Source organism: Falco naumanni, chromosome 6 (assembly GCF_017639655.2).
Source record: "Falco naumanni isolate bFalNau1 chromosome 6, bFalNau1.pat, whole genome shotgun sequence".
NCBI classification, from domain to species: Eukaryota; Metazoa; Chordata; class Aves; order Falconiformes; family Falconidae; genus Falco; species Falco naumanni.
In genome coordinates this window covers 77,780,829-77,808,315 of record NC_054059.1, presented here as the reverse complement: position 1 = coordinate 77,808,315, position 27,487 = coordinate 77,780,829, and the positions used below count along the sequence as shown (strand labels likewise).

General features: G+C 44.1%; 1 protein-coding gene across 1 annotated transcript; it reads right to left on the bottom strand.

Moving 5' to 3' along the window:
* Nucleotides 1–237: 237 nt before the first annotated feature.
* Nucleotides 238–26,546, bottom strand: CAPN9 (calpain 9). Its single transcript, XM_040599371.1, has 19 exons — nucleotides 26,333–26,546; nucleotides 21,683–21,752; nucleotides 21,121–21,239; nucleotides 20,368–20,501; nucleotides 19,610–19,778; nucleotides 17,981–18,064; nucleotides 17,642–17,727; nucleotides 15,732–15,809; nucleotides 11,157–11,317; nucleotides 10,299–10,456; nucleotides 9,431–9,639; nucleotides 8,803–8,839; nucleotides 7,192–7,272; nucleotides 6,620–6,677; nucleotides 5,991–6,055; nucleotides 3,587–3,655; nucleotides 2,116–2,194; nucleotides 1,330–1,446; nucleotides 238–302 (listed from the first exon to the last, which is right to left on the bottom strand). The coding sequence occupies exons 1-19, from the start codon at nucleotides 26,543–26,545 to the stop codon at nucleotides 238–240; spliced, it is 2,052 nt and encodes a 683-aa protein (XP_040455305.1). The 5' UTR covers nucleotide 26,546.
* Nucleotides 26,547–27,487: the final 941 nt, after the last annotated feature.

The following is a 27,487-nucleotide window of genomic DNA, read 5'->3' as shown; positions in this document are numbered from 1 at the left end:
AGGGGAATGGGAAGTTGTCAATACACCAGAGGGCAAGGAAGGAAGGAAATAGCATGGAGGAGAGGCAATCAGTGCATGCACTGTAAAATCCCAGCCCTGCTGAATCCTGCAGGTGCCCCCTCCACTCTCACGGCCATAGATGTCACCTGAAGTGTCATGCAGAAATACTCCAGTTCTTACAAGTGGACAAAGCTCTAGAGAAGCCCCATCATTTTGTCAGCGTTTCTGAAGCTGTGCTCATACCTCGCCTATATTCAGGTTAATGAACTCCTTGTTTTTCACACTTAGTGCTTGGAATACTCCTGAAATGAAAAACAGGACACCAGTGCTATAAATACACCTCATTCATATTCATACATGAGCTCCCCATCCCACAGTGGGTGGCCGTGCCAAGGAGAGGGAGGGCCTGGCGCAAAGGCGGATCACTTCGGATTGCTCGGTGGTGGTAGCTGCTCTGACAAAGCAAAGTCCTTGCAAGAGGCAATGTCTGGCTGACTTAAGGCTTTTCTGCAAGTCTCACTTCAGGACTCGACTGGAAGAGGGTGTCCTGGGTGTGCTGAACAGTAGGATTCGGATGATACTCCAAAATGAAGCCAAGCAATTTGCCTTTCTTTATATATCTTGTTTAACTTTTCCCTCTCGGTAGTTTACTACTTCTGTTGCCACAGATCAAACCAGAAAGTGAAGAGAAGAACAAAACAAACCAAAAAATCAGCGAAGAAAGTTGATTTTGCTTCTCGTAGAGTTGCATTTGATTAGAATTTGGAGCCACACTAATGAACCCTTCAGCTTTTATCCAGCCATTTTACTTATCTCTACTACTGCTGCTCTGGAACAAGAGTGAACCTGCGTACAAATGAACTGACACCTAGGGTGCCTTGAGCTATAGGGCACCATATCTTCAGCCAAAAGCAAAGTTATGTAAAAGGTACAGGAGATAACTGTTCACGTGTATGCCAATTATCCCTTTGCATTAGGCACAAGCAATATTTGAACCTCGAACTTCTGTGATCCCAAATTAAGCTCATGGGTGAGCCACAAGAAACTAACATAACACGGACTTTGCCAGCATTCTTCACATGCCTTCTATGTTGCTGCAGAGTTTATGAAGCAGGCTCTTTTCACATGGGGAAATTTTCCATTAGCAGCAGAACATTTTTCACTTTACAGGAGAAAAGCCACCCTAAAAGCAAATGCTAAATGCAGCTCCTTTCTGTTAGCCATGTACACACTTGACCTCAGATATCGTGCAATAAGCTCAACAGTAGCCGAAAGTGAAACATTTTTTTTTTCAGAGGAGAAGAAATTCCAGAGGAAGAAGATACTCACGAGTTGCATTCTCTAAGCGAATTAAGCAGTTCAGAAAATCATCAAATTCAATCTGGAACTGTTCGTCAGAGTATCGGAGGACAACCAGTTGCAGCAGGTAGTTGTTGAGCTGGTATCCTTCCCAATGACACAGGCACAAAGGAAAAGTGAGCAACCTTGTAGGCCAGGGAAGAATCTGCAGACCTCTACCAACTAGTCTTGAAAACCAGTTAATGGGAGGATACTCTGTGGCACACACCCATCCAGAAAACAATCTGGCCACAAAATTCTTTAAGCTTGCAATGAATAAAAAACTCTGAACAAGAAATTTTGCACTCACTGCAGTGTCTAGCCCATGCACTTTTTGGTGTATGAGGGACCATTCTGTATCCTTGAAATCTGGAGGGATTTCTGCAAAACTGGGAGCTTTAATGAAAAGAATTTGTGATGAAATACAAATGCACTGACTGCTCTGTATAACAAACAGCTCGCTCACTGTTCCTCTGACCCTTGAGTAGAGACAGACTCCGAAGTGGTTTGTTTCAGGGTCTAAAGCTGCACATGTGCAGCCCTGTTGTAACAGAGTTCAATAAAAATGTAAACATTCTCTGACTGCCCTGCAGTGCTGGGGATATCTGGGGCAAAATTGGTCCACTTAACGTCCTCTCTAGGTGCCCAAGTCCTCTCTGGGGTTTAGAACTCCCCTCTTTTCAGGGGTACCTGGCCTGCATAATTGGTTGCAGCCGCCTTCACCCACAGACGATCTGCCCAAAAGGTTTCCCAGATAAAATGCGATGCTTGTCTTACCTGCAGCTTTAAGAGCGCTGCGAAGCTCATAGGAGGACATGGAGCCAGATTTATCAAAGTCAAATTGAAGAAAGATATTCTGTTATGAAAGGAGCACATGGAAAGCTCAGTATTTGCATACAAAAGGGAGCGCAGATATGGCATAGAAAGGCAAGGGGTTTATCTATGTGTAATGTAAGCATTTAAGAAAGCTGGCAAGACTTTAGTCTAGATACAGTCTGATTTTATAACTGGAGGAGCAAATCTGGGTCCCAATTCTCTTTGTCATATGAATAGGTTGTTGTGAAACTTAAACGTACTGCCAAACCCAAGCATTAAAAAATAATGAGTTGGTTTTCATAAAATGTTCCATGATTTCTTAAAAAGTGATTTTATCTGGGAAGGATGTATTGTTCTTTGTCTTTTAGCTCTTAACTGACACGTTTTCTTAACCTCTTTTTCTGTTTTTCTGTATAATTCTGAAGACTAGAGACAAATCGTTTAACAAGAAGTTAAGATTGTCACTTACTCATTTTCTTCTAGGTATAAAAGATCTAAACAGCAACATTCACGATACAACCAAAAGAACTGGTACAAATGGTTTGAATTTTGACCTAATTATTAAGTAATTATTAAACTGGAGTTAAATTCCATCATTTTAATGAGACAACAAACACAAGCCTCCCTTGGAATATGAGTGATTTAGAGCTGTCATCACATCCAGCTTCAAATTTTCCAGCAAATATACATGCAAAGCTTCCTACAGGATACAAGGATCTCTCAAGCCCCCCTTGTTAAAAAACAGTGTGTCCTTTGTTAAAAGCGATGTGACATTATTACCCAGAAAAAGTGTTTGCCATTTCTGGTGGACTAGACATGAAACAGAGAACTGCATATTTTGAATGCTTGGAGAAAGCATCGATTCAGAAGAAACTATTAATGACCATGGGGAAACAATTATGATGTCTTTATTTGACTATTCAGTCTGTGGCCTGATTCTACAAGCTTACTTATTCTTACTGCCATGGAAATGTGTTTAAAATTAGAACGAACACTTTCCCAGGCTTCAGTACAGTGGACTCCTGAGAAATCAATAATGGAAATGCAATGACTTAGGAAATGATTGTTTCCTACTAGTCATGAATCATCAATTTCTTCTTCCGTACAACAGCAGTAATGGAAACTCCTTTAAGTTTTATTTTGATTGGCTTGCTTATTAGTGCCCATTACATTTTTTATCCCAAACGTAGTTGATTTGCTTACAAAAATCTCTGTTATTTCCAGAAAACCATTATGGTTTAGCATCACGGAAAGCTAAGAATGTCTTTGACTATCCAAAACAAGCCCCCACACTTTTAAAACAGTTGTTTTGAGTTAGAACTCATGGCTTATAAACACTCCTGTCTCCATTTTTGTCTGCGCATACAGAGTAAACTATGCAGGAAATAGCTAATGAAATGGAGAAACAAATACAATGAATAATGTCACCTACTATCCATTTCTTCATTTTTTCCCAGAAAATTTTGAACTCATTAAATTCCAGTTTCCCGTTGCCACTAGTCTGGTAATCTGAATCAAGGAAAAGGATTTGTTATATGAGGGTCCAAATTCTGTCTGAATTACTCAGCACTGTTCCTTTAAGCAGAAAATGTGAAGTTGCCTGGAAAGCCTATGGTGCCACTGAACCCAATACTGGGATTGCTCATAAGGTGCAGTCATGGCTGTGGCTGTGCTACTTGGGGAACATTATGTGATATAAAAACACAGCTGAGCAATACAGGCTCCACAGGAGAAAGACAAATTGTTCTAAGGCAAGAAGAGCTTTGGTTGTAAATGGGGTATAAATGATTCAGAGAATTAAATTACCTAATTCAAACAAATTGCTACTGTACTCGAAGGAGTTAGTCAACCAGTGCGCTATTCAGTATTGTTATCTAGAGACCACGCTTTGTTGCAATGGCTCTATCAAAAATTAATGGGAGTGGTGGGGTGGGGTTGGCAAAGTCTGGTCTTCATGGTCTGGAAAAAAGGTCTGTATAGCGGGTCTGAGAGGCAGTGACTAGATTTGCCTGGCCTGCCCCGAAGTGTGAGGGTCTTCATACCTGTTTTACTGAGTTACTGATGTCACCCAAGCACAGCTCACTTGCAGGACGGGGCACTTGCTCTGGAACGCTGAGCAAGGAATGGGCCCATTTGCCTTCACCTTTCCATCCCCCTTGCCAGGACAAAGCTTGTGCTCAGATGGACGCTAGCTCTGTCAGCATTCACAAAGGTCAAAACGTGCCAAGTGGGGTCTAGCTAATGCCCGCCATTACTGAAGCACCTACACTGTTGGCATTTGGAGGGCACCCACAGATCCCATGCTGCAAAAAGTTTGTCTTTTTACCCAGCCAGATTCTTCTTCCTGGGCTCATGTAGAACTTTGCCCTCGCTCCATGCCACTGCATGGTGACTGTAGCCAGGGAATTCAGTGGCATGTGACACGGCAGGGACTCTGCCAGTGTTGACCTGGGTTTGCATTCATGCCATTTTGCTCCTCCATTGTGCTCCAAATACCATGTCCAGAGTGAGATGGTTGTGTTTGCATTCCTTGTGCTTCCAAAGCAGAGGAAGAGATGTCTCCCCATTTATTCAAAACTATGCAGAGATTTGCTTGGAAGCATTGCAAATCATGGAAACTATTTAGTTATATCCTAAATAGTAAACCTAGGACTGCTGCCATGCTCCTGGGTCAAGTGCACACCCTGGCTCTGTCCCAATACCATGTAAGGATGAGACAAGAACATGGACCAGCTCCCTCCTGAAGCTTGGTATTTAAGGGAGGAAATTTAGGACTGGTCCTCTGTTTCTTATTGCATATGCATGGTGACTGATCTGCACGGAATTTTAATGCTATGGACATAGCTTTAACAGGGTACAGTTTTGTCTGGTTTGGTTTTCTGTTAGAAATGTTTGAGAGGATGTTACCTCTATCATGGGCTGGAACAATGAAAGCAAAAGATAAGAGCTTCTAAGCTGAACAAGCAAGATGTAAACCAAATATTACATACTTGCCTTGTTAGGACTGTATCTGTTATGTCTCACGTGTAACAAAATTGTCTATCAGGAAAGCACACCGCAAAAAATAGCTCTACCTGAGCAGAAGCCATGCTAAGCAAACTCAACAGGCACCAGAACATTGCAAAGGATGAATCTGGTGGAGGAGTACCCAGGGCTGTGATTCATCTCACCTAATGTCTGAGCAGCCATTTAGCATCCCTCACAGTTAGGTGCACCCAGGATGATAATTATACCACCCTTTTCACTATCTACAAAGGAAGTCTAGAAAGCCAGATCAGATGTAGACACCTACACCACAAATGCCTAAATTTGGACAGACAACTCTCGCCCACATGTCTGCTTCCTGGAGTTCCAGGATCCAGCTGAAAGACCAGATTTTCCAGCTTTTAGTCTGCTTGTCAAAATAACCACAGCTTTGATATCAGTAATTTTCAACACTCTGCTGAACCTTAATTTCTACCCTGTCTGGTGAATTTAACCCTCCAGACAACAGACCTTTCTTGACCTATCTCTTCTAGACCTTTTTCAAATAAAGCACAGCTTGAAAAATGCACTGTTCTATACAGAAGTAATCTGAGAATTACTTTTAAAAGTGGTCAGCATTAAAGCATCTGTCTTTAAGTCTGCAGCAGAAAAAGGTCTGTCTTGAAGCTCCTAACCCTAAATTTCTAGAATGAAAATCATGATACAACTTCCATATAATCTTTTTCTTTGGGTAGTGTTTTGGCACGACATTACCACATTCATCTCTGGTGGTTGCTATGACAGGTTCCAATGCTATGGACAATTACATTCACTATTCACTTAGCCTCACGAGCACGTATTTGAAAGGATACATCCATAAGAGAAATGATATTTCGGCATGAAATGAGACTTAAGTTCTTGAATTTGATGTTCTTTGCTGAAAAAAGACAATGATAAGAAAGAAGTCATTGGGTAAATCTGCCTTTTATAAACTGAAAGTAGAAAACTGGTTTTCATAAGCAGAGATAGCTGGCTCTTATTCCTCGTAGGAGGACCTGTATGGTGGAAGATGAAGACAGCCCTTACTATAGAGAAGTCACAGTCCAGAGAAAAGAAGTATTTACTGAAGATATGACAGGAAATACTGTCCTTGTTTTGTGTATCAGGAGATGAGGTTCAGAGGACACCAGGTTTCCCATTATACAAAGGGTCTGTAGCAGGGTGATGAACTACATTCAGGTCTTACAAGTCCCAGCCCAGCACCTGTCTTTCCACAGCAGAGCAGCAGTGCAATGGAGAGCTGGTCTCACTGAGCTGGCATGGATCATGCTGGAGGCAGGGCAAGCTCGTGGTTAGATCATGGATGCTTTCCCGGATCTGCACTGGCTGGCTGGAGGACACCAGGCAGGAGTCATAACACAGCTTTTATTTTTCCACCTGTAAGTGAATTTAATGGCAGCTTTTATAAAGTTCTTTACCGCCCTTAACTTAGAGCACTTACTTTTTTCTAATACAGCATTCAGAACATATTTGAGTTCTTCCGCAGCTATCTCCATGTCCTAAAGTAAAAAAAAAAAAAAAAAAAAAAAGCGCAGCATCTGTTACTTGAATGCTTCTGTAATCAGACATAAGAAAAAACACAGAAAGCACAAACATCACCCATCTGTACTTTATTGCAACTCAGGAAAAGAGAACCATACAAAACCCCGCAAAAGGCTAAACACTAAAGGGCTGGCGAAATACAAAAGTGCTGCTGTGCACAAGACTGTCTGAAGGAGAACTTAAACAGTAACCATTGATTCAAGGAAAAGTAAACTGCAGCTGGACACCGAACCAGGTAGGCTTCCCTAGAGCCTGAGCTCTAGCTTTGGTCCACCTGCTTGCTCACCGGGGACTGCCCTCTTCTCCATCTAGACACCAGGCGTGGTGACATCTGGTGCCCAAAGAACACACTACAACTACGCATTCTCCTCCCCAGACACGTCATTTTCATTTCACCTGGCCCTGGGTGGGAACAGAAGTGTGTCCCCTCTTTCTACACCTTGCTGTGGCCCACAAGGGTTTTGCACTCACCTTTCCTGAAATCTGCGCAAACAGTGCCTGGAACAGCTTTTCTTCTTCTGTTTCTTGTGGGCTTGGGGTTGGGTTTAGAGGCTGCAATATCAACACGCAAGTCATTGTAAGAATTGTAAGACATGACGTTTGTCCTGCACATAGCCCCTGGGTGCATCAGGGGACTATAGTACCTCTTAAAATAAGGATACACATGCTCTCGAACATTGCTAGACCTGAGGCCTCCCAACCATCTAGCTGTCTGAGGGGAGCCTCACCTCCTCATTTCCTTCACCCACGGGACTGTGTAGTGTGCCATTGTCCTGGTTATGTCAAAACCTGGAGCACCCATCCTGGAAAACACCACTCCTCCCATCCCACTCCTGCACCACTCTGCTTCCCCAGTCCATGCACAACCACAGCTCTACAGAGCTCATTCTAGTGGCATCATCCAGGGACCCCTCTCCCTTCTTGAGAGCACCAGCCAGAGGTGGGTGCACATTGGCACATGACTCAGCGCCATCCTGAGCCTGGATGCACTTTTGGCTGGCTGCCAGCTCAGTGCCTCAGTGCTCTCACAAGGGTGTAGAGTCCAGGCTTCAGTCTACACTGATGAGCAGAGAGATGCAACGGTGTAGAGCCACTGCTATAGTTAGGATGACCATGTGAACAGAGAGCAGCTCTTGGGCCAAAAAAATGGGGGAAAAGAAGGCAACAGCACAGCACAGGAAGCAGAGAATTGAGCTTCGTTTTCTCTACCCACAGAAGAGCCAACATGGGTGCTATTTAGTGCACTGTCACCAAAGTGGCACTGGTGACACCGCTTGGCCACTCACACTTTTTTTTGGCCGTATATATGTTCCTCACTTCCTTCTGCACAAGTTTGGATGCAGTCCCTTGATGGTACTGGGACAGGGGAACAGATTTACCTTGCTACTGAACATGGCCCTGGGATCCCAGGAATGGAGATGCACTTGTTAGCTGGTCCCCGGAGGAGAGCTTTCGGTAAAGAGGGACACATGAGAACCTGGCTTAACTTGTTTCCATGGGAAGGCACACCACAATTAATGGCTTATTTGCAGGGATACACTTAAACAGGAGCTGACTCAGATTCAGCTGCAATTACTGCTCAGCAGGCAGACCAGGACATTCAGAAACAAAAAGAATTTAATCATTTCAGTAGGCACACATATGTATCAAGCATTCCTTCCTAAGCCCTGAGGATACTGCTAAGCAAAATAAGGATATTTGTATGCAAAACGAATGTAGGTCTGTGGACATTCTTTTGCCTCTTATTTTTTCATAATAAATAAAATTCTAAAAGGTATGAATGGCCGTGTGCCTCCCAGGTGCTAACGGCTGGGCTTTCAGCCCACCCATGGTGGCTGATAGCCACCTCTGGTGCTGGCTGATGCCGACTGCCTTGAAGCAAGTGCAGAAGCATAGCAATTATGATTTTGATACAGCTCTTTTACCATATTCAGCAGAACTGACTGCTTCAGTCACATACACAAAGCTGGCAATTGTGTAACATTCCTGTGAAATGAACGTGTTTTAGCCAAAGACAGTAAAAGCAGTGTGTGCTGGCTTCTGCTGAGCTATTCTCTTGCTATTTTAACTCTGTAGACTTACCTCAGGGAGATCAATGGCAACGTTTTCATCTAGATCCCTGGAGAAAACAAAACCTTATTCGGTATCTGAAGATATACAACATCTGCCTAGGGTGAAAGTTTGCTTATTACATTTTCCAGAGGTGAATGATAAAACTGCATTTTTTACTGAACAGTTTAAGTTTAGATAAAATTCATCAGACAATCATATATTTGCACTGTTTAAATTTTGGTATAAGCCCTTAAAGCAGACTTTAAGCAGGACTCAGGGAGGGCATAGCTGTGCATGCTGTCTGCTCAGGAATTAATTTCATCCTTTATTCATTGTGAACTCACTTTTTCCTCAATACCCTTTTTTAAGATAAATTTCTCATTTGGATAAACTTTGGGAGGAAACAAATACTTCTGCGTTCACAGATTCCTGAACAGTACCAGGCAGCTAGCAACTTTTCCTTGTCAAGCTTCCACCAGATTCACCATGGCAAGCCCTATTTCCTCAGGTTTAGCAAAAATGGGCAAATGCAAAAGCAAGCCATCAGGGGCTTTCCCTGCCAGGGCTCTGCTGTAGGGATGGGTGCCCAGCAGCCAAACTGTCCTCAGCAGCCACAGCCCCATGCATAGGTGAGCACCAGGGCTCACTGCTGACTTACTCGGTGATGGCCTTCTTCTCAGAGAAAATCCTCAGGCAGAAATCTGCCTCCTGGTGTGGCTCAAATGTGGTCGGAACAAGAATGTAATCTCCTGGCGGCAGCTTGAATCGGTTAGATACTTCCCTTAAGTTAATGTAGGTTTTGCTCCTGGCCTTGGAGGGGTGGTACCTGAAGAAGTCTTTGCCCAAGTGTCCGTCTCTGCCAGGGTTCTAAGAGTGGAAACAAAGGCAGCAGTGCACTGTCTGGGGTGTGCTGGGGGCCATGCTTGCCCCTTTCCCAGTCACAGAGCCGAAGTCTGCCTGGCACAAACCTCTCCCCTGGCTGTGACCCTGACTCTGATCCCTTCACCCAGGTGCTCACAGCAACCTAGCTCCCACCTTATGGCAAGGACCTATTGCTGGTGGTCCTTTCCTGCCCATAAGGCAGTCTAAGAGGACGCTAGAACATTGTCTTGCTGCTTAAACATTCCTCACCATTATATATCACCATCTCAGACAGGGTGTCACAGAGCAGTGACAACAGATTTGCCAATCCCAACCTCGCTCAGGGTCAGGCACTCCTGTGTGTGATGCACCCCAAGAGGCTCATAAGGAGCAACATTCCCTCTCGGGGAGCCAGGCAATGGATGACAGAATCATGGGACTGAGGAGTCTGTCCTGATAACCCATGGCCCTGTAGGGACTCCTAAATCCTCCTCTGAGAGGGCTCCATGCTGACCACATCAACATTCTCCATGGAGCTCAATGTAACTGAGATTATTTTAAGAGCAAGGGCTCTAAAACCACATGATGACTGGCAGGGGTACAAACTCAGAGAAAGATGCTAATACTGATAGTGTGGCTACTGCACTGTAAAAGTAATAAAGTACCTCATAAATAGAGTAGCCAATGGTTAGCATTTCAGCACCAAGCTTCTTGAGTTTACGGCGATCCTTTTGCATCAGTGCTGCTATGAATGTGCAGTCATCTTGTCCATCGTCTTTCTCTGTCAAATGTAGCTTGATTTGTGGATTTGTCCAGAAAGTCTCTGCCAATGTAAAGAACACCAGAGAGTTTATTTCCTCAGAATAATAATACCACCACTACTAATAATAATAAAAAAAAAAAAAAGAAGACAAAAAGGACAATTGAGCTGAGGTTTTGCTCAAATTTAGTTTTTCCATTAGCTGTCATGCTTCTTTCCACTAAGCTGTGCAGAAAACAAGCCAAATCCCAAAGTCCTTCATGGAACTAGGTGTAGAAAAGATTTTAGGGCTGATACTTTATTAAGTTACCATGGTTTAAATAAAGTTGTCAGATGGGATTTTGTTAAAAGTACATAGCTACAATGATCTCATAGTGCTGGTGCCAGACCGGAGTAACACAGTTCAGATCCATGTCACTACTTCGGAGCCACATAAACATGCTGGCTGAACTGGATTTTTGTCTCATTTTACATTTACTGCTGCAGTTTCAGTGAGTTATTTGGAGCTAGTCCTGATCATGCAAATGTAAATGAGAGGCAAATCAGATCCAACAAACTTGAGAGCAAAGAAAGCAGCTTTTTTACCGCAAAGCCTCAAGTCGGACCATATGAACGTTTTTCCTTTTGGCTGGTTCCTGCTAGCTGAGACTCAGCTGGCCTGGCCTGCACCCACAGTTCTGGCTATGGGGTAACAGGAGAGGTGGCTGAGGGTGGGTAAAGACTTCAGTGCCTGCTTCTCATTTTCAAAGCAGCGTGTATTTACCTAGAAAATTTCTACATCCTCCTGCAGTGGATCCCCGGACCCAGCTCCCTTGGTGGATGGTCACCTCCCACTTGTGGGCAGTGCTGTCTTCCAGGGCATCCGGAGTCAGGTTGCAGATCTCAACTTTATCAAAATGCACTTTGAAGTCTTCAAATCTCATCCTGAGTGAAAAGACGTGGGAAGGAACAAGCAGTCATTCACTTCAGTGAAGGTTGTCCAGCAGAAGTCTTTACTCCCCAGAGTCCTAGGGCCAGATCACCAGCTCACGTGGGTCTGAATAGTTTCAGTGACCGTGGACAAGTGCCAAAGTGCACCAGGGGAGAAGCTAGCTCTTGCTCACTGTGGTGTAAAACACAAGCAACCTTATTGTCTGGGTCTCCTTCTGATATTACTTACACCTTTCTTTTTATACTATAACTGTTGATTTTATTCAATTTCGGTTGAGTATAAGATGGAAAGAAGCGACACTGGCACAAAGCCTATGGTGAAAAGAGTTACTTCACCAACACCATCCTGGCCTTAATGGCTGCATCTATATTGCTGAAGAGCCACCAAAGGATGGCAGACATCTGTGCAGGAGCTAAGTCTGCTTACAAATCAGCAATGTGTTCCATGCCAGCCGCGTGCCAGCAGTACAGGGGACATATGGTGATGGATTAGCCAAGCCATGGCGTGGTTAACCTGTCCACACTGCAGTTAAAGTCCCATTTGGGCCTCTGCTAAGGTGCCTAGGCTCAAATTGCTCACCCTCCCCTCCTTCATGGGTGCCTGGAACCTCGTCCTAGCAAAAACATACACCAAACACAAGAGCTAAAAAATGCGTTCCAACTTGAGTGGTGGCTCCAACCTGCCCTTGAAGGTGGTATAGAAACTTCTGCCTGCTACTGTGTCACATAGATTGCGCTATATATATTTTATATCCAAGGTGGATACATACACATGGCCACGGGAAGGAGGAAGCAAATGCCACAATATGGATAGTTTTGAGCTGCTAGGCTGGGCTGGTTGAAATTAGCTTGCTCAGCGTGCCAAGAAGCAGATAAGCGATGTGATTTTGTCCAGCAAGTAAAAGGGCAAAAAGATACCAACAGCCCTGCTAGCCAAGGAGCCTGGTGTTCGGGACTGAGCAAACAGCCAAGCGAAGGGACAGTCACAGCCAGGCACCACTGGGCATGGTGTGCAGCCTTGGGCAAAGAGAAAGCAGCTTGCAAGGTGGGCGCTGCAAGGACGGGAGGCCCATATGCTCTAAGACTGAGGGTAGCCTTCATAGGCAGAACTTCCCTCTGTAAAAGAGTAGAGGTATTAGACCTTCCTGAGGGTGATCTAGCACCCAGGTGTGTCCTCCGCTCTCAATCACTATCTGTAAGAGCCCCTCTCTCTCCACAGACCATAGAAAAAATGTACAGAAATGGATCTCCTCCCTAACACTAACTTCTAGAACTATCCTTTTCCTCCAGTGTCTGATGCTTAGCAACAAAATGGAGTAGCAGGAGAGCAAAATCTCTCCAAGACCACACATTTATCTGTGGCAGTGGCAGCAGATAGGACCCAGCTAGTCCTCAGGGTAGTTAACTAAACACAGCTAGCTCCATTTTTCTGCTGCATAAATAGTAGATGTCTGTGGTGGTCTTAATTTACACTTGCTATGAGCCATTTTACAACTTGTTCTCAGTGTGGGAAGAAACAGCAGGGTTTGCTTTCCTGAGCCCTATCCTCTTTCTTGTTGGCTATTCCCACATGCTGCTAACCCTAGGCACGGCTGATTCTCACTTTGATGCTCAGTACACTAGAGCAGGTGCAGCACAGCAAAATCTATCTCCAAGTGGCTTGGTTTCCTGGCCACACTATGCAATTTTGGGCTCTTTGGAAACATACTGCCAAGCAGATGAAGGAGTTGCACTTTATAGATCAGATTTGGCTCCTAAGAGGTAAAACACCTGGTCTGACTTCCCTAGGACTGTACTGGATTTGTACTGGTGAAGGGAAGAGAAGACTGTGACCCTCTGATTTTGGGAGGGAAGGGACTAGAGTGAGTGAGAAGCTGGTTTCTTAGCCAATAGCAGCATGCCTTCTTCACATTGAGTAGAAGCATCTGGACCAGATTGAACGACTAATATGTAGCCAACATATCTTTGGTGTAATTAATGAGGTCAGTCAGCCTTCAGCATATCGTCATGAAGATTTTCTTCAGTTCTCAGAAATTCAAAGAACAAAAGGGACAAAAGGTCTTATTAGATGAAGTTTCTGACCTTGGCTGCCTTATCCCATGTTGTCCTCTACAGTTGTGTTGCCTTTTTGCATTGACTGAAGACACTCTGATGTTATGACACCTGTCTTGCTTTAAATGTTTCATAGTTTTTGATCTGATTTCCCTTGCTGATGAAGTCTAACACAATACATGAGAACAAACAGGTATATGTCTACTTTCTTCTCTTTCATTTAACAGAAATGAGCCTGTGTAGGAGAAATGACCATTGCTTTGTGTGCAGTCAGCACATGGAATGAGCTGGGTCCAACACCTGCAGCACAGTTAAAGAAGTTGTTCATGAGTGCATAGTAGGTTTCTTAGGCTGTCTTTCAGCTTCCAGAGAGCCCAAAGAGCTCGGTGACTGTAAAACTGAAGTCTACTTCAGTAAAAACTGGTTGTGTTCAACAAGGAGAGGAGCCCCATTGCACCTTATGTTATTTGCTAAGCCCAAAGATAATAATGCATGTCATTGAGATCATGTTTTGAACCCTTGAAGACCTAATTACTTTGCTGCTCACTATTTCTAGCAGCAGAATTCAAAGCACCTCATAAAGATTACCCAAGCTTTCCAGGGAGGCAAGCCAAGTGCTGAATAGACCAGCCGAAGGTCCTCAGCTGCAGAAGCAGGAATATACCTCATTTGCCATCTCCTCAGCTAAATTGCATCAGCAAGAACCACAGTAGGAGCAAACTGAAAGCTGGAGAGAAGCAGCTGTGTTCATCTCTTTCCTCATCTGACCTTTTTAATGTCTTTAGGGATACATCACATTATTGCACATGTAAAGTCTGTATGTGAAGCCTGATGGGGAAACCATCAAGGTGTGGCTTACAAGGGGGCAAAGAGGCAAACACTCCTTAGAGAAATACACAGAAGTCAAAAGGTGTTAGGAAAAATAAGTCTGATGGACTGGGTGGAGGGTTTAGCTGGTATCGAACTTGCCTGGCTGGTTTTGGAAGCATTTCTTTCCGTATGCATATGATTTTTGTCCACTTAACCCCTTCAGCAGAAATTTCAGTCCCAATGGCTTTTGGTTTTGCTCTGAATGGCTGAGATGCTGGATGAGGAAAGCCAACGTTTGTCTGGGTGTTCCCAACTTCATTAATTTTTATTGGCCTTCCAAGGACTTACTTGTCAGCTCAGCTCTGTTGGACAGACGACTCTTTAATTAATTTCACTGCTCCTTTGATGCCTACTTGCACACTTGTACCTCCATTACACAGTCAGGATTTAAGTCATGCCCTGGTATTGAGAGACTTACTGGAGTTACTTGGATTCCAGGTAAAGTCTTTGCCTCCTTTTCATTGACCCCACAAGCTCCAGCTGTAGCCAGGTCAAAAACAGACAAAACCAAAAAACAAACCAAAGAAAAAAAAAACCAACAAAAAAAACAAACCAAAAAAGCTTTTTGGAAAAACTGGAAATGCCCTACTGCATTTGCAATGTCAGTAGGAAAATAACTCAAAATATCCTATGTAAAAATACTTAAGAAATAGATCAGCTATCGTATATACTTCCCTCCAAAGGTACCAAAGTTTAGGGTAAATCATTTTATGGAGCAATGTGCTGCATTGTCTATCTCAAATCACATTTCAGGCCTAAAGCTGAACTTTGGTTTAACTTCCGGGAAAAATCTAGAATAGCTCCACTGCATAAGTCTCTAGATTTACCTCTGTGTAAAAGAGATGAGCATCTGGCCCTAGAAAATGTGACTAGACACATTGTCAGTAGTGCACAGCACCATTGATACGGGGGGGAATCATGTGCAAGTCAGCCATCTGCTCTGTCTGAGATTGTGAATTTGGCATGAAGAACACTTCACACTTCTAAAGCAATTTCCACCGCATTTTCTTTTTCCCATTTAATTTCATTTTTTCTTGAAATTTTCCATCATTTCACACAGATCTTGGTGTTCTTTTACTTTCCATAACAAGTACTACTGCTTCTCGGGATGTCCTTCCCTTCCATTGTATGCCTAGCATCAACCCTGAAGGCATTTCATAGGTGATACAGAAGATACATCGCTCCCTTCTGTAGAGCCTCCCTTGGTTCATGGCAAGGATTTAAAGGGTGTTACCTTCATGGCAGACACACAGTATTTGAAATATGTTAATTCCATTAACTAAGCTGACTTTTAAAATACCTTTTGTTATTAAAATAGACATGGGCACAAATGAAACACATAGAAAACCAAACGAGCATTCTACCTGATCTCTCCTGAGCAGAAACAGAGCATTTCCTCACACAGACTTCTTCCTTATTGCTCGTTTTGGTCACCTGCACCTTGATTTCTGACTAAAGCCACACACTTTAAAAACCTGTGGCTTACCAGAACTCTCCATCATCCAGTGCTGTCTGAGATAGGCGTCTCTGCTCTGACAGGCTGACTGAATGCCACTCTGGAGAGCTGCAAGAAAACAAAACCAGGTTTTACTACAGGTATGTGGTGATTAATTTTCTCTGGCTCAGAATGACTGGCTGGGCACAGCAACAGGCTGTTCTCCTTCCAGTTGTGGCTTATTTGAGTGGCTCACACAAACACAGATGTGTTTAAGAGGTTTTGTGAATCCTGCTATCACTCATGGTCACAGACACCCAACTAATGTAGCTGGAAGCAGGACCAGGCCAAAGATCCCAAAGCTGCTCTGGGATGGTCCTGTGTGAGTCATTGCCTGCGTTCGGAGCTGGGACTGTTGTCAGTTGTTGGGACTGGGCATAATAGGGTTATTGGTAAACCTCAAGATTTTGGTAGGTCACATCCTTCCTTAAATCTGTTCTCCATCTGTAGCACCATCTCTCTTTTTATGTTTGTCAGTAATTTATGGCCAGATGTTTCTTCAAAATCAAGTCAATGGGAACCGAATAGACTCTTTCCCCTGTACAGAGAGATTTGCTGGAGTAACTGGGGTTCCAGGTAAAGTCTTTGCCTCCTCTCATTAACCCCTACAACTCCAGCGGTAGCAGATCAAAACCAAACAAAAGTCTGATACGGCTTTTTGGAACAGCTGGAAATGCCCTACTGTATTTCCAATTTGACATAAACTGGGAGTAGTAGGCACCTTGTGTTGAGCTTTGTAATTACAGGAACCATTGTGAAACGGCAACAGATTCCTGTGTTGACCTGTGAGCCCCTCTGCATCTTGAGTTCCAGGAAACCTCCCAGGTGCAGAATCAAAGCTCTGCTTTGCAGCGACAGCCTTCCCAATGAACAGCACAAATTGACACATGCCTGTCCTGATCTCAACCTCTCAATTTTTTTTTTTAGATTTAATCACTCATTATATATGCCAATTATCCCTATTTTCTTTTTCAAGATAACAAAAGATTATAGCTGATGTGGAAATATTTCGTTTATTCCTGGGTCATGTTAAGGATGGGGACTCATAGTAGTCCTACAGATGGCTATGTGTCTCACCAGTTTTAAAGGGACAGGTCGGTTACAGCTCCTCTCTTCTACATCTGTGTGAATTAAAAAAAACCCCTAACTTAGCAGAAGAAAGTGAAACAAAAATGAAGCCCTGAATATCTGCAAAAATATATTGAGAAGTGTAGGGGGAGGGGGGGACAGGGAGTGCAGTGTTGTTTTTTACTATGTAATTTCTTTTTCTTTTGTATTATTTGTTCTTTGTTTACCTTCAGTAGTAAAACCAGACTGGTTTTCAGACCAACCCTGTTGTGGTTTTGGGTCCTTCCACAACTTTAGTGGGTACCACATGAAGAGGGTCTCATTTAATGTTCATATATAACCGGTAAGGTTTCTGCCTATTCCTGACATGTTTAGTAACCCAGAACAATAAATGCAACTAGAGGCTCATAAACTACTTACAGGGGGTAATACAATATCAGTTTCCAGCTTATCTGCAGTAGGTGTAGTATGAATGTTGTTACAAGCACTACAGCAACAGGCTTGCAAAAAAATAAATAAATAAAAAAAATCATCCCAAATGTCTAATTTCTCCTAAAAACTTATCTAAACTTGTCTAAAACTTATCCCATTTATATTGATGCAAAATTTCTGCTACTGCCAGATTTTGGGGGCTAAATTTGCAATGTCCCCATAGCTGAGCAGCTTTGAAAATACTGAGAGTGCCATGTTAGTATGGCAGTAATACTGCTAGACATGTGCAAACCCTTGATTTAATTTTCTGTGGAATAGCTGGGGCTACAGAAAGCTAGCTGTGCAGCAGCAGCTGGGATTTGGCCTTCACAAGGCCAGTGTGTATGGGACAGCACACGCACTTGTCACTCCAAGGGCCATTCCACTCCACATTTCCCCAGGGGTTCCTTATCCTTATGAGCTGCACTTGCCGGCCCCGATAGCTCACCTGGGGAAAAACAAAATAAAGAAAATACCAAATGTCAATAGCTAGGGAGCAGGACCTCTCAGTCTGCAGAGGCTGGACCAGCTGGTGTTAACAGCTGGGCGAAAGGTGCAGACTGTTACAGGAGATGTGGGAGGGAAGGATGGATGGGAATTTGGATAATTCCAGTAGAATAACACCCCCTGTCACCTGAGGGTGGGGGGCACTCCGTTATCTTTTCCCCAGGTCTCTCCTTGCCCCACACTGCTGAACATACCTCACTGATGCCAGTCACAGAGTAAGCGTGGCCCTTTATAAGGCCAAAGGGGGTTTTGGCTTCTGACTCTGCAGCACTGCTGGTCTGAAAATGGGAAAAAAAGTGTGAATCTGAGTGAGACAGCAAGTGGTGCCACCTGGTCCCTTCCAAGCATCAGGTGGGAGGTCAGTGGCTAACCAGTACTATGAAAAGGGAACTTGTCTGTCTGCTCGATACAGTGATGGGGCAATGTGATGTCCTTTGAGGACAGAACAGGATTTATTATTTTTTTTTTTTAAAACATTGTCCACTTAGAGGGAAAATAATATAGTTTCAGACTGAAATACAACATCACAGGGGCACAGAAGGTATCAACATCATCTACGTTTCTGGGATCTCAGTCTTAACTCCCATGCAAATGTAGTTCATGTCAGCTAAGTAGTGGGAAAAGGTGCTCTCAGACTGAGATCAAGTGTTGATATGGTCTGATTTCTTTTAAGAAGAAACTGATGGAGCAACGATGGCAGTAAGGGGTCCCATCAGCCAGCTGAGTATCATACTCCCTCTATAGTTCAAGAAATATTTAATTAGTTTTTGCAAGCAGCAGAAGTTTATCAGGAGAGAAAGGGAAACTCAAATCAGAAAACAAAAACACTGAACCCCAAAGCTGAGGGCACAGTCTTGAATAAAAGAGTTCATGGAAAAGCTTTGCTTTCAGACAAGCAAGCAATTGGTTTGAGACGAGAGGTCTCCCTCAGCCTGGCCAAATGTTCGATGATGGGGGTCTTGAGCAGACCCCAGCCTGGGCACTTCCTTTGCCTTTGTTACAAGTGCCTGAAAGGGAAATTAAACATTTTGTGCTTGGTGGGAGTTTTCATTTGCTCTGAAGCCTTTTTCTGCAGCTGCTCATTCTGGTGGAGAAACCTGGCACACTTTTGATTCTGAACTGCCTTTCCTGCTGAGCACAGTCACCAAGGAACAGCAGCAGGGCTTTCGCTCTTGCTGTTGAGCAGCTCAGGTGTTTTTCACCAGAAAGCCAAAGACATGTAGATGGCTCCTTTTACCCTGGGTCAGACACACTGGCAGAGCAGTTTAAGTAACCTATGCAGGTGCTCCCCACCAGCAACATTTTGTCTGGGAAAGCTGAAGGTTTTAGTTTCTGGAGGGATAAACCTGACATACCTTAATCCCTAGCCCCTGTCTACAAATAAATGTGTTGATCCTGAAAACTGTCTTGAGTCCCCCAAGTCCCCACAGGTGTTGTTACAGAATTCAGGGCTGAAAAACAACAATTTTATAGTCTCTGGAACCAGTAAGTCCTCAAAAAGCTATGGCCATTTTTAATGCTAAGTGACCAAATAAGTCAGGAAATACAGCTCACTCGCTGAGTGCTCATACTCATATCATTATTGCCTTAAATATAATGGCTGTCAACTGCTGAAAAGTGATGAATGTTTTTCTTTTCTTTTTAAGAACGGTATGAAGGACTACATTAATATTACGTATTTATCAGTTCATAGCTATTATTTGCAGAGTTAAGAGCATATCCATTTACTTGTTATTAATTTAATCAATCTTTAAAAGCAGCTTTTTTAAAATGCAGAAACCACAAAACTAAACTGAGAAATCCAGACCCCAGTTCTTACTTACGTCAATAGAGCAGCCCACCATTGAGCACCTTTTCAGAGCTTTCTCTAGGATTTCATAGAAGTTGTCAGGAGCCTTTTTGACCTCATACATTTCTCCTACTCCCCCAGTGAAATCTTCCATGGCTTCTATTGTACTGCCTCCTTTCAGAGCCTCGTAGCTGCCGTTCAGCCTGGAAAAGACATGCTGATGTGAGATGTGCTTTCAAAACTTTGAAGGCATCCATGCTTGAGAGCTTTCTCACATGGGTGTAAAATTGCAGTGACAGCACTGAAATGAAAAGAAGTACCCCAGAATGTACCCAGGACATATGGGAGGGCCATTGGGATTACTCTGCTTTCCTTGTTAATTGCATTTTTAATTCATTCATTTCTCCATATCCTTAAAGCCTGAGGCTTTTTTTTCTTTAGTGCCAGTTGTCAGGCTGGCAAGGACTGAGTATCACTGTCAGTGATTTGCTACCTGCCAAATAATTTTAAAATGATTTAAAAATACAGTTAGCCAAAACTATCAATTGAAGTCTCAAAGAAAAAATGGCAGGATTCAGGCTTTGTTCCAACTCTGTTGCTATTAGCTAGGCTTGTATCTAATGATGTGCTGGAAGTCGGACCAGAGATAGATGTAACGTCTTTAGATCAGGGCAGCAGCAAATGCAAAAAAACCCACCACCACCAAGAAAAAATACTGGATAACAGCCTTTCACTCGAGTTGTGAATACTGTATGTACAAATAGCAAATTATGTATGCGCAGTGTGACTTACTTGGCATAGGCTTTCTCTAGTAAGGCACTCCAAAATTCGTTGCGTTCAGCTGAGTGCAGGAAAACCAACCGGCCTTTGAAGGTGGGTAATCGGTCATCGATCACGACATCCAGCCACTCGTTGTGCTGCCAAAACTATTTAGAAAGATGGGGTGTGAATTTGCTGACAGCATGTCATTTCCTAGGCATAAGACTCTGGTGTCCCAGCACTTCTAATCCTAAATTAGTGACAATCATAGGCCAGATTAGAAGTCGTATGTAAATCGTCTGTTCCCACTATACAATGCTAGGCTGCTCCAAAGGAAGGGAAGAAGAAAAAGTCTTTTCTTATCTTAAGAAAGGCTAAGGTTTAAAGTGTAGAGCTGTACTGTAGCTCCTTGTCTGGATAACGTCTCTCATATATCCACACAAGTAGTCACCACATGATTCAAGACACCTTTAAGATACACACATTCAGATCCTAGTCCGACTCCTTTAAGGCTTTATATCCTAAGTGAGGCTTGTGTGCCCAGGAAAATTAGAAATTAGTTATAAATCCATATATCTCTTCACAGAGCAGAAGTGGCTATGTGCATGCCTGTGGAAGGCTGACATAACCCTCTAGGTTGCTTCTCAAAACAGAAACAACAGTGTAAACTCGGTAATCCCTGTTTTTTCAATGTCTCCTCTGCAAGGACTGGCAACCCCACTGAAAAATAGTCCGTGACATGTAATGACAGAAATATGCTCATGCTGTTCCAGAAGTTTATCTTACCTGGAAGTGAAATATTCCAGCATAATCTGGCCCAAAATCTTGATCCAGTGGCACCACTCTTGCTAGTGTTTTTTCATTCAGCGTGAGAGAAGCTATGGCTGCCAATAGCCAGCAGTCACCTGTGAATTGAGAAGGGGGAAAAAATCGCTCATTTTCTTTTCTTCGGGAGGAGAAGGTGGTGGTGTAGGGGGCAGAGGAGTCGTTATGGCAGTTAGCTGCCACCCGTTTTGAAATCCAAGGCAGCTCCTGTGCCCCCAGGAAGCATGTCCCTTTCCTGGCCAGAGCAGACTGTGCTGCAGTTTGGAGGTACTGGTAGACAAAAGGCTCCCTTGGGCTCACAGTACCTTCAAGTGGAGATCCTGCCCTGATCTTGAATCCCACGGCACCAGGATGGTCCCTGGCACAGGTGGGAGGATGCTACCAAAGAAGTGAGGGCTGGCGGTACGTCCAGCTTCACTGCTCCCACCAGTTCAGGAGGGACAACATCCCCTCGTATGAGGATATTCCTGCTGCTCCTCACAGGGTATGGGCATTAATGCATCCACCCGGGGGAATCACTCACCAAGATCCCCTTGGCAAATGTCAGTTCTTGTGGCTCCTCCAAGGATAAACTTGGGGTCTTTGACAATGTCCTGTGAGAGTAGGAGACATGCAGAAATGGTTTAGAATGTGCCAGAAAAATGCCACCATCACTCTGAGCCCAGACTTGCAGCACAGTGCGTGCTACATTAGCTATATTATCCTGCAACAGTGTAGCCACCACAAAAACACTAGGTGGGGAATCCTTGCTAATTAATTACAGTTGTAGAGCAATTATAAAATCAACTCTACTCATTTTTTTTAATTAGTTAGCTGTTAATGAAAGGCTGGCATTCTTTATTCATCTGTAGGCAATTGTTAAAATATCATGGCACAACCTGGTCCAAAATCTCAATGTTAGATTACAACCCTGGTTAATTCTTTTTTATTATTTTTGTTTGTTTGTTTTCCTGAAATTATTAGAAAAACTAAAATTGGCAATTTACCTTTAAATGCATTATTAAGCCTTTTATTTACCTGTACCATAATACTTGCAGCATATCATGTCTGACAATCATAGGACCATTTCCTCCTCAAATAAGCAAACAACAAAGGTAGACTCCAGCCTTGTTTGTTTTACAGTTAATTTCTAAGAGGAGGTAACAGTACCCACCCTTGTGTTCTCAGAGGCCGGAGGGACTGGTGCTCGTGGTGGCATTAAAACAATTCTCAAGCATCCATTTGCATGTTTTAGTTCAATTACTAACACCACAGCTGGATAGAAAAATTACAGTGGTAAGCCAACAAATGTGGCAGGAATTCCTCTCTCTTTTCTCCCCTTTCCTGTGAACTGTAGATTGAATTTAACTGTTTGAACTGAATAGAAAAAGGAGGAGGAGGGTATCTAATATATCACTAGAGGTATACGTCTGTAGTTGATCAGCCTGACCTGGTAGTTATTGCAGGTCCTATGGCATGAAGCAGACCCTTCTGCCTAAGCAGTAGAAACTTGGAAAAAATTTTAAAAAACCCCAAACCTAAAGTGGGGTGGAGAGGGAAATAGAATAACACATTTAGTCATTTAACCCCTGCATTTGCTTAGAAGGAAACGGAGTTGCTTTTGGTTCATATCACCGCATTTTGTGAGGCCATCAGGGAAGGATATTGATAGTGGTGGCCGGCTTCTTGCACTTACTGCTGAAGCATCTGCTGCTGGCCACTGCTGGAGCCAGGACACTCTCTCTAAAGAACCAGCTCTGCTCCTGCAACGCTCACCCTGCAGAGGCAATAATCAGGAGGAAGCTGGTTTGCCTATTTTTTGTTTGCCTTTGCTGGGGAGGAGGCAGTGGCCACGTTGTGCCTTAGCCACAGGTGCCCTGGGGAGGAGGTACTGCAGCACTGTGTGCCCCCGGTTCGTGGAGCAAAGGGAAATCAAACAGCAGCTCCTCCTGCTTGTTAAATACACTCAACAGCAGCTCCTCCTGCTTGTTAAATACACTCAGTCTTGTAGGGACTGGACGTGAACAATAAAAAACACAGATCATTGCCTTTAGACATTAATATAACAACAGCTGATAAAGTAGCTGATCTTTAATAATATGCCTTTTTTTAGCACCATTGCTCCTGGGAAACAGAGTTCTTGTGGCAAGGACTGTATTTAGCTGTTTCCAAGAAACCCTGTGTGTTAGCAAGGGACAAGATAAAAAAACCTTTCCACTGATGTGGGCCTGAACATTAGATTCATGGCTCATTGCTTATGGCACAGCTCTACAACTGACATATGGAAAAACATCTTCAATCTCCTATGTGTAAAGAAAACAAATAATAATTTTAAAAAAATCAATAAAAAGGATTGAAAGGATTTTGAGTGGACCTGTGCCATATTCCCTGCTACACGTAAGAAAACTGTTCTGCAGTTTTTAAGTGGATGTTAGAAAAATATTAATTTTAAAGGAATTTTCAGACTGGATGGTATGATAATGTGTATCAGGGGTTTCATCATATTAAAAGACAAACCCCAGAGGTGGATCTTGCATACACACACAGCATTCAGTAATTCAAGGATTTGCCTGCACAAGGATATTACTTAGAATTAAGGATGTGCAGCCCTCAGAGAGATGATTCTCCTGATGCTACATCAAAGCTGTGTTTCTTTAGTCTCAAAAGAAAACAAATTGCTTCCCCTGTGCCTCTCATATTGGTAGAGGGGGTACGTGGAGACCTAAGGCAGGCTGAGGCTGTTCAGATGGCCTCATTCCTGTGATTACATTTCTCTGTCTGGTTCCAGCATACAGTACCTGTCATACCAGTTGTCAGTGGTTGTTCATATATAAGAGAATTTCCTTCTTACCTCCTTCTGTAGACCATAGACTCATTTGCCATTGGTAAAACACATTTGTCTTTCCTCTTTTTTTCTTTTTTTCTTTCATTCTTCAACTTATATGTCTAACTTTCCCAGATACTGAGTTGTTAAATTTATCCCAGGAGCTGAATTTAGATATAAATTAAGAAGGGAAGGCAAAAGGGGAAATACAATGACAAAAGGGTCTTCAGATTATTCTAAAATTTTAATAAGGTACAGTTCCAAAGGTTTAATTTGTAATGAAAGGAATGGCTAGACAAAATCACTAAATATCTTTTTTGAATCTTAGAGCACTTAAGATTTATGTAGGAAGAGCTACTCATCTGGTGTGGAACCATGTAGCTCACGTTGCAGTGGGAAATTTACAGATTAGGGCTAGCTGAGGGTCTCATTCACACTGCATACAAACGTGTATACATGCCGGTATATGCATGTCAAAATAACGAGAAAGCCTTCTCTGCTCTCATGAATAAAGGTAAAACTTTAACAGAGTGTAAATCTGAAGACTAATATTATTTGGCCCCGCATGTATTGTGCTACACTACATCCAAGCTATTGTAAAATAGAGACGGTAAAAGCCAGTCACCGTGAAAAGCGCTTTGAACACAGGTACCCTACACAGAGGCTGTGCTCTTGGGCTCGCCCTCTCTGGCACCACGACTTTGCCAGCTGAGCCACAGCAGCTAAGCCGGCACACACTCCAGGCCTGTATCCCACTTGCAAAGTAAAATGTTCACTTGAAATGGTGTTACAGTGCCTCTGTTTTGCTGCTGTTCCTGACGGGTGACAGAGATGAAACTGATTTAGCTTAAGTGCTGAGGAGCCAGAGAAAAGCATAACCAAACCCCTGTCCTTACACACCCTCTCAGCCTCCCCTGAGCTTTATTTCTCATTCTGCAGCTCACAATAGTTCACCTTCTTGCATGGTGGGAACTGGAGTGTAAAGAAAAGCAGATACTATTTCAGGTAACTTACTCATCCTGGAAATGCTTCCAGTTCAGTGTACAAAGTTCCTGAAGAAGACTGTGACAACTATGACAGACAGAACTGCTCTCCGCTGTCCCTGGGTACCACACACAAGCTCTCAGCTGCTCCTGGTCACATTTTGCAGTGAAGTTTAACTATTGTGAAGCCCCAAATGGAAAACAAGACAAATTAGCACCTAATGGCTGCCAAAGGAAAACCATTCTTTCTGATTTAGTGTCACAGGCACTTGCATTTTTCATGCCCCACCACACCAAAAGCATCTCAGCCCCAGAGCTCCATGCTGTGCTGGGGGGCAGCCCCACAGCCCACCCGGCTTTTGGGGCACGGGTAGGCAAGGCAGGCAACGCTGCCTATGGGGGCTGCACATACCATGTGTAGGGATCTCTTATTTTTTCATAGCTGAAACTTGTTCAAGAGTAGTAGATTTAATTCTGCTCTGTAGTGGCACTATGTTAATTATCAGATGCTGAGGCATTTGAATGCCTATCAATGTGGATTAAGTTAAGCCAAAAGCTTATTTTGTTCTTTTTTCTTCCTTGGTATCAGTGTCACCAAAGGAAAGTGCTCTACTAAGGGAGAAGCTTTCAGACTATGAAGAAAAAGAGAATAAACATCAGTCACTGGCAAAGAAATAAATGTAGACACAAATTTTCTTTGGCTAGTAGTTACAGAGTTAAGTGAGGAGAAGGAACCTGGAGCGATGGTGGGTTTGTGATCTGAGAGCATGTGACTAGTGAAGCTTCAGGCTCTTGCTGTGTTATTAATGATTGTTATGCAAGATGCATTAAGAGATACTCATCAAGCCCTTGGCTACTGCTGAATAGCTCAATAACCATGGCATGTATTTGTAATCTCTCAGTGTTTCACCATGGAAGCAAGCAAGTATAAGAGTCTCAGACTCTAAAAGTTAAAAGGCTGGATTTTTTTAAGTTTAACCTTAATTATTAATTTCCTACATTCAACAACACTTGACTCTTACATAGCTAGAACATCATCGTAATGCATTTGATCCTTAATTCCTCGCATGTCCTCTTACTTTCATCTTAGCGTTGCTTTTGTTTGGCAATAACATAACAGAGAAGGCTGATTACAGGTTGTTTATGCATGTACATAAATACATATGCGTGAAGTGTGCCTATACAACAAGCTACATCCGAAAAATGGGGTGAAGCCTTCCAACCCTTTTTGTCCCACAGCTTGAGCTCTTTGTGGGTGGTGGGAAGGGTCTCCTCCTGCGCTTGGTCTCTGTCTCCGTGAACACGCCATGCGTTTGATGTGATCCCAAAGCGCAGCGGCGTCTGGCTTTTGGTAGGATGGAAGGAGAGAATGCAGCGGCATACTCACCCCGGGCCTTTTCCAGATGAAGGGGACAGGTGTCCTTTCGCTGAAGAAGAGAGAGGAGTTGCAGGCGGGGAAGTCGGGGTCCTCAAAGAGGACGCCCCTGTGCAGGCACTCCTGCTTCAGCTCCTCGTAGGTCTTCCCCGAGCTGTGGGTGGTGCGTGCAGCCCTGGGCAGCGCCGGCGGCCTCGGCTTCGAGTCCTGGTACACGTAGGGCATGGCTCCCTCACACCTGCCAGAGACACAACCCGGGAGCCGAGGCTCAGCAGGCATGGGGGCAGAAGAAGGTGGGAACGGGAAGGAAAAGAGGAGGGAGCAAAAATACCTGTAGTGCCTTGCAAAGGAAAAGGGGGAGGAAAGGAGCGTGCTGCAGGGGATCCGGCAATGTCCTCCAACCCTCCTCTGTCGCGCCTCCTTGAAACACAGTGTGAGACTGACCTCCCGCTGCTCCAACAGCAGCCGAGGCAAACGCCCTGAAAGCAAACAGGGCAGGAAAGCGGCCGCCCCGGCCAGGCGGGGAGCGGCCCGCTGGTGCCCTGTCCCCCCTGGGGCCGAGCCACTGTGCCCGCCCGGCGGGGAAGGGCGTGCGTGGGGCCTGGCACCGCTCCCCAGCGGCCACGGGCTGGGCGGGAGGTGGCCACTGGGCCAGGGATGACTTCGAGCTATGCAACACCCAGCCAGAGCCCTTCAATTGTGCGGCGAGCCCTGGGAGAAAAACCAGAGCCACGTGGCGGGCTGTAGCCGCTGGGCCAGTTTGCCTGTTTCTCACAGGCGGGACAGCAGCCTGGCACTACTGGCGGCAGGGCCACCGCGGCGGGCAGGTGTTGTTCCCGCTGGATGATGTGCAGTAGGGACAGCAGGGCCGAGAGGTAGCCGTGGCCAGCGCTGCTCTGCCGGCTGGGGTCCGGCCGCAGGGCAAGGGCTGGGGGTGCGCAGGAGAGGGGGGGGTGGCTCGTTGTGGGGCTCAGAGCAGGACGTGTGCCGAGTACCAGGGCAAAACCAGGGCAAGTGTCAGAAAATGTTACCCCGGGGAGGGATTTTAATAGACCACGCACTGAAGGAGTTCTGTGTGCATTGTAACATGCGATTTTAAAAATAAATATGTGTCTACTTGTGGCTGCAAGCACACACGTAAGTACATGTGTACTTTTTCTTCCACTA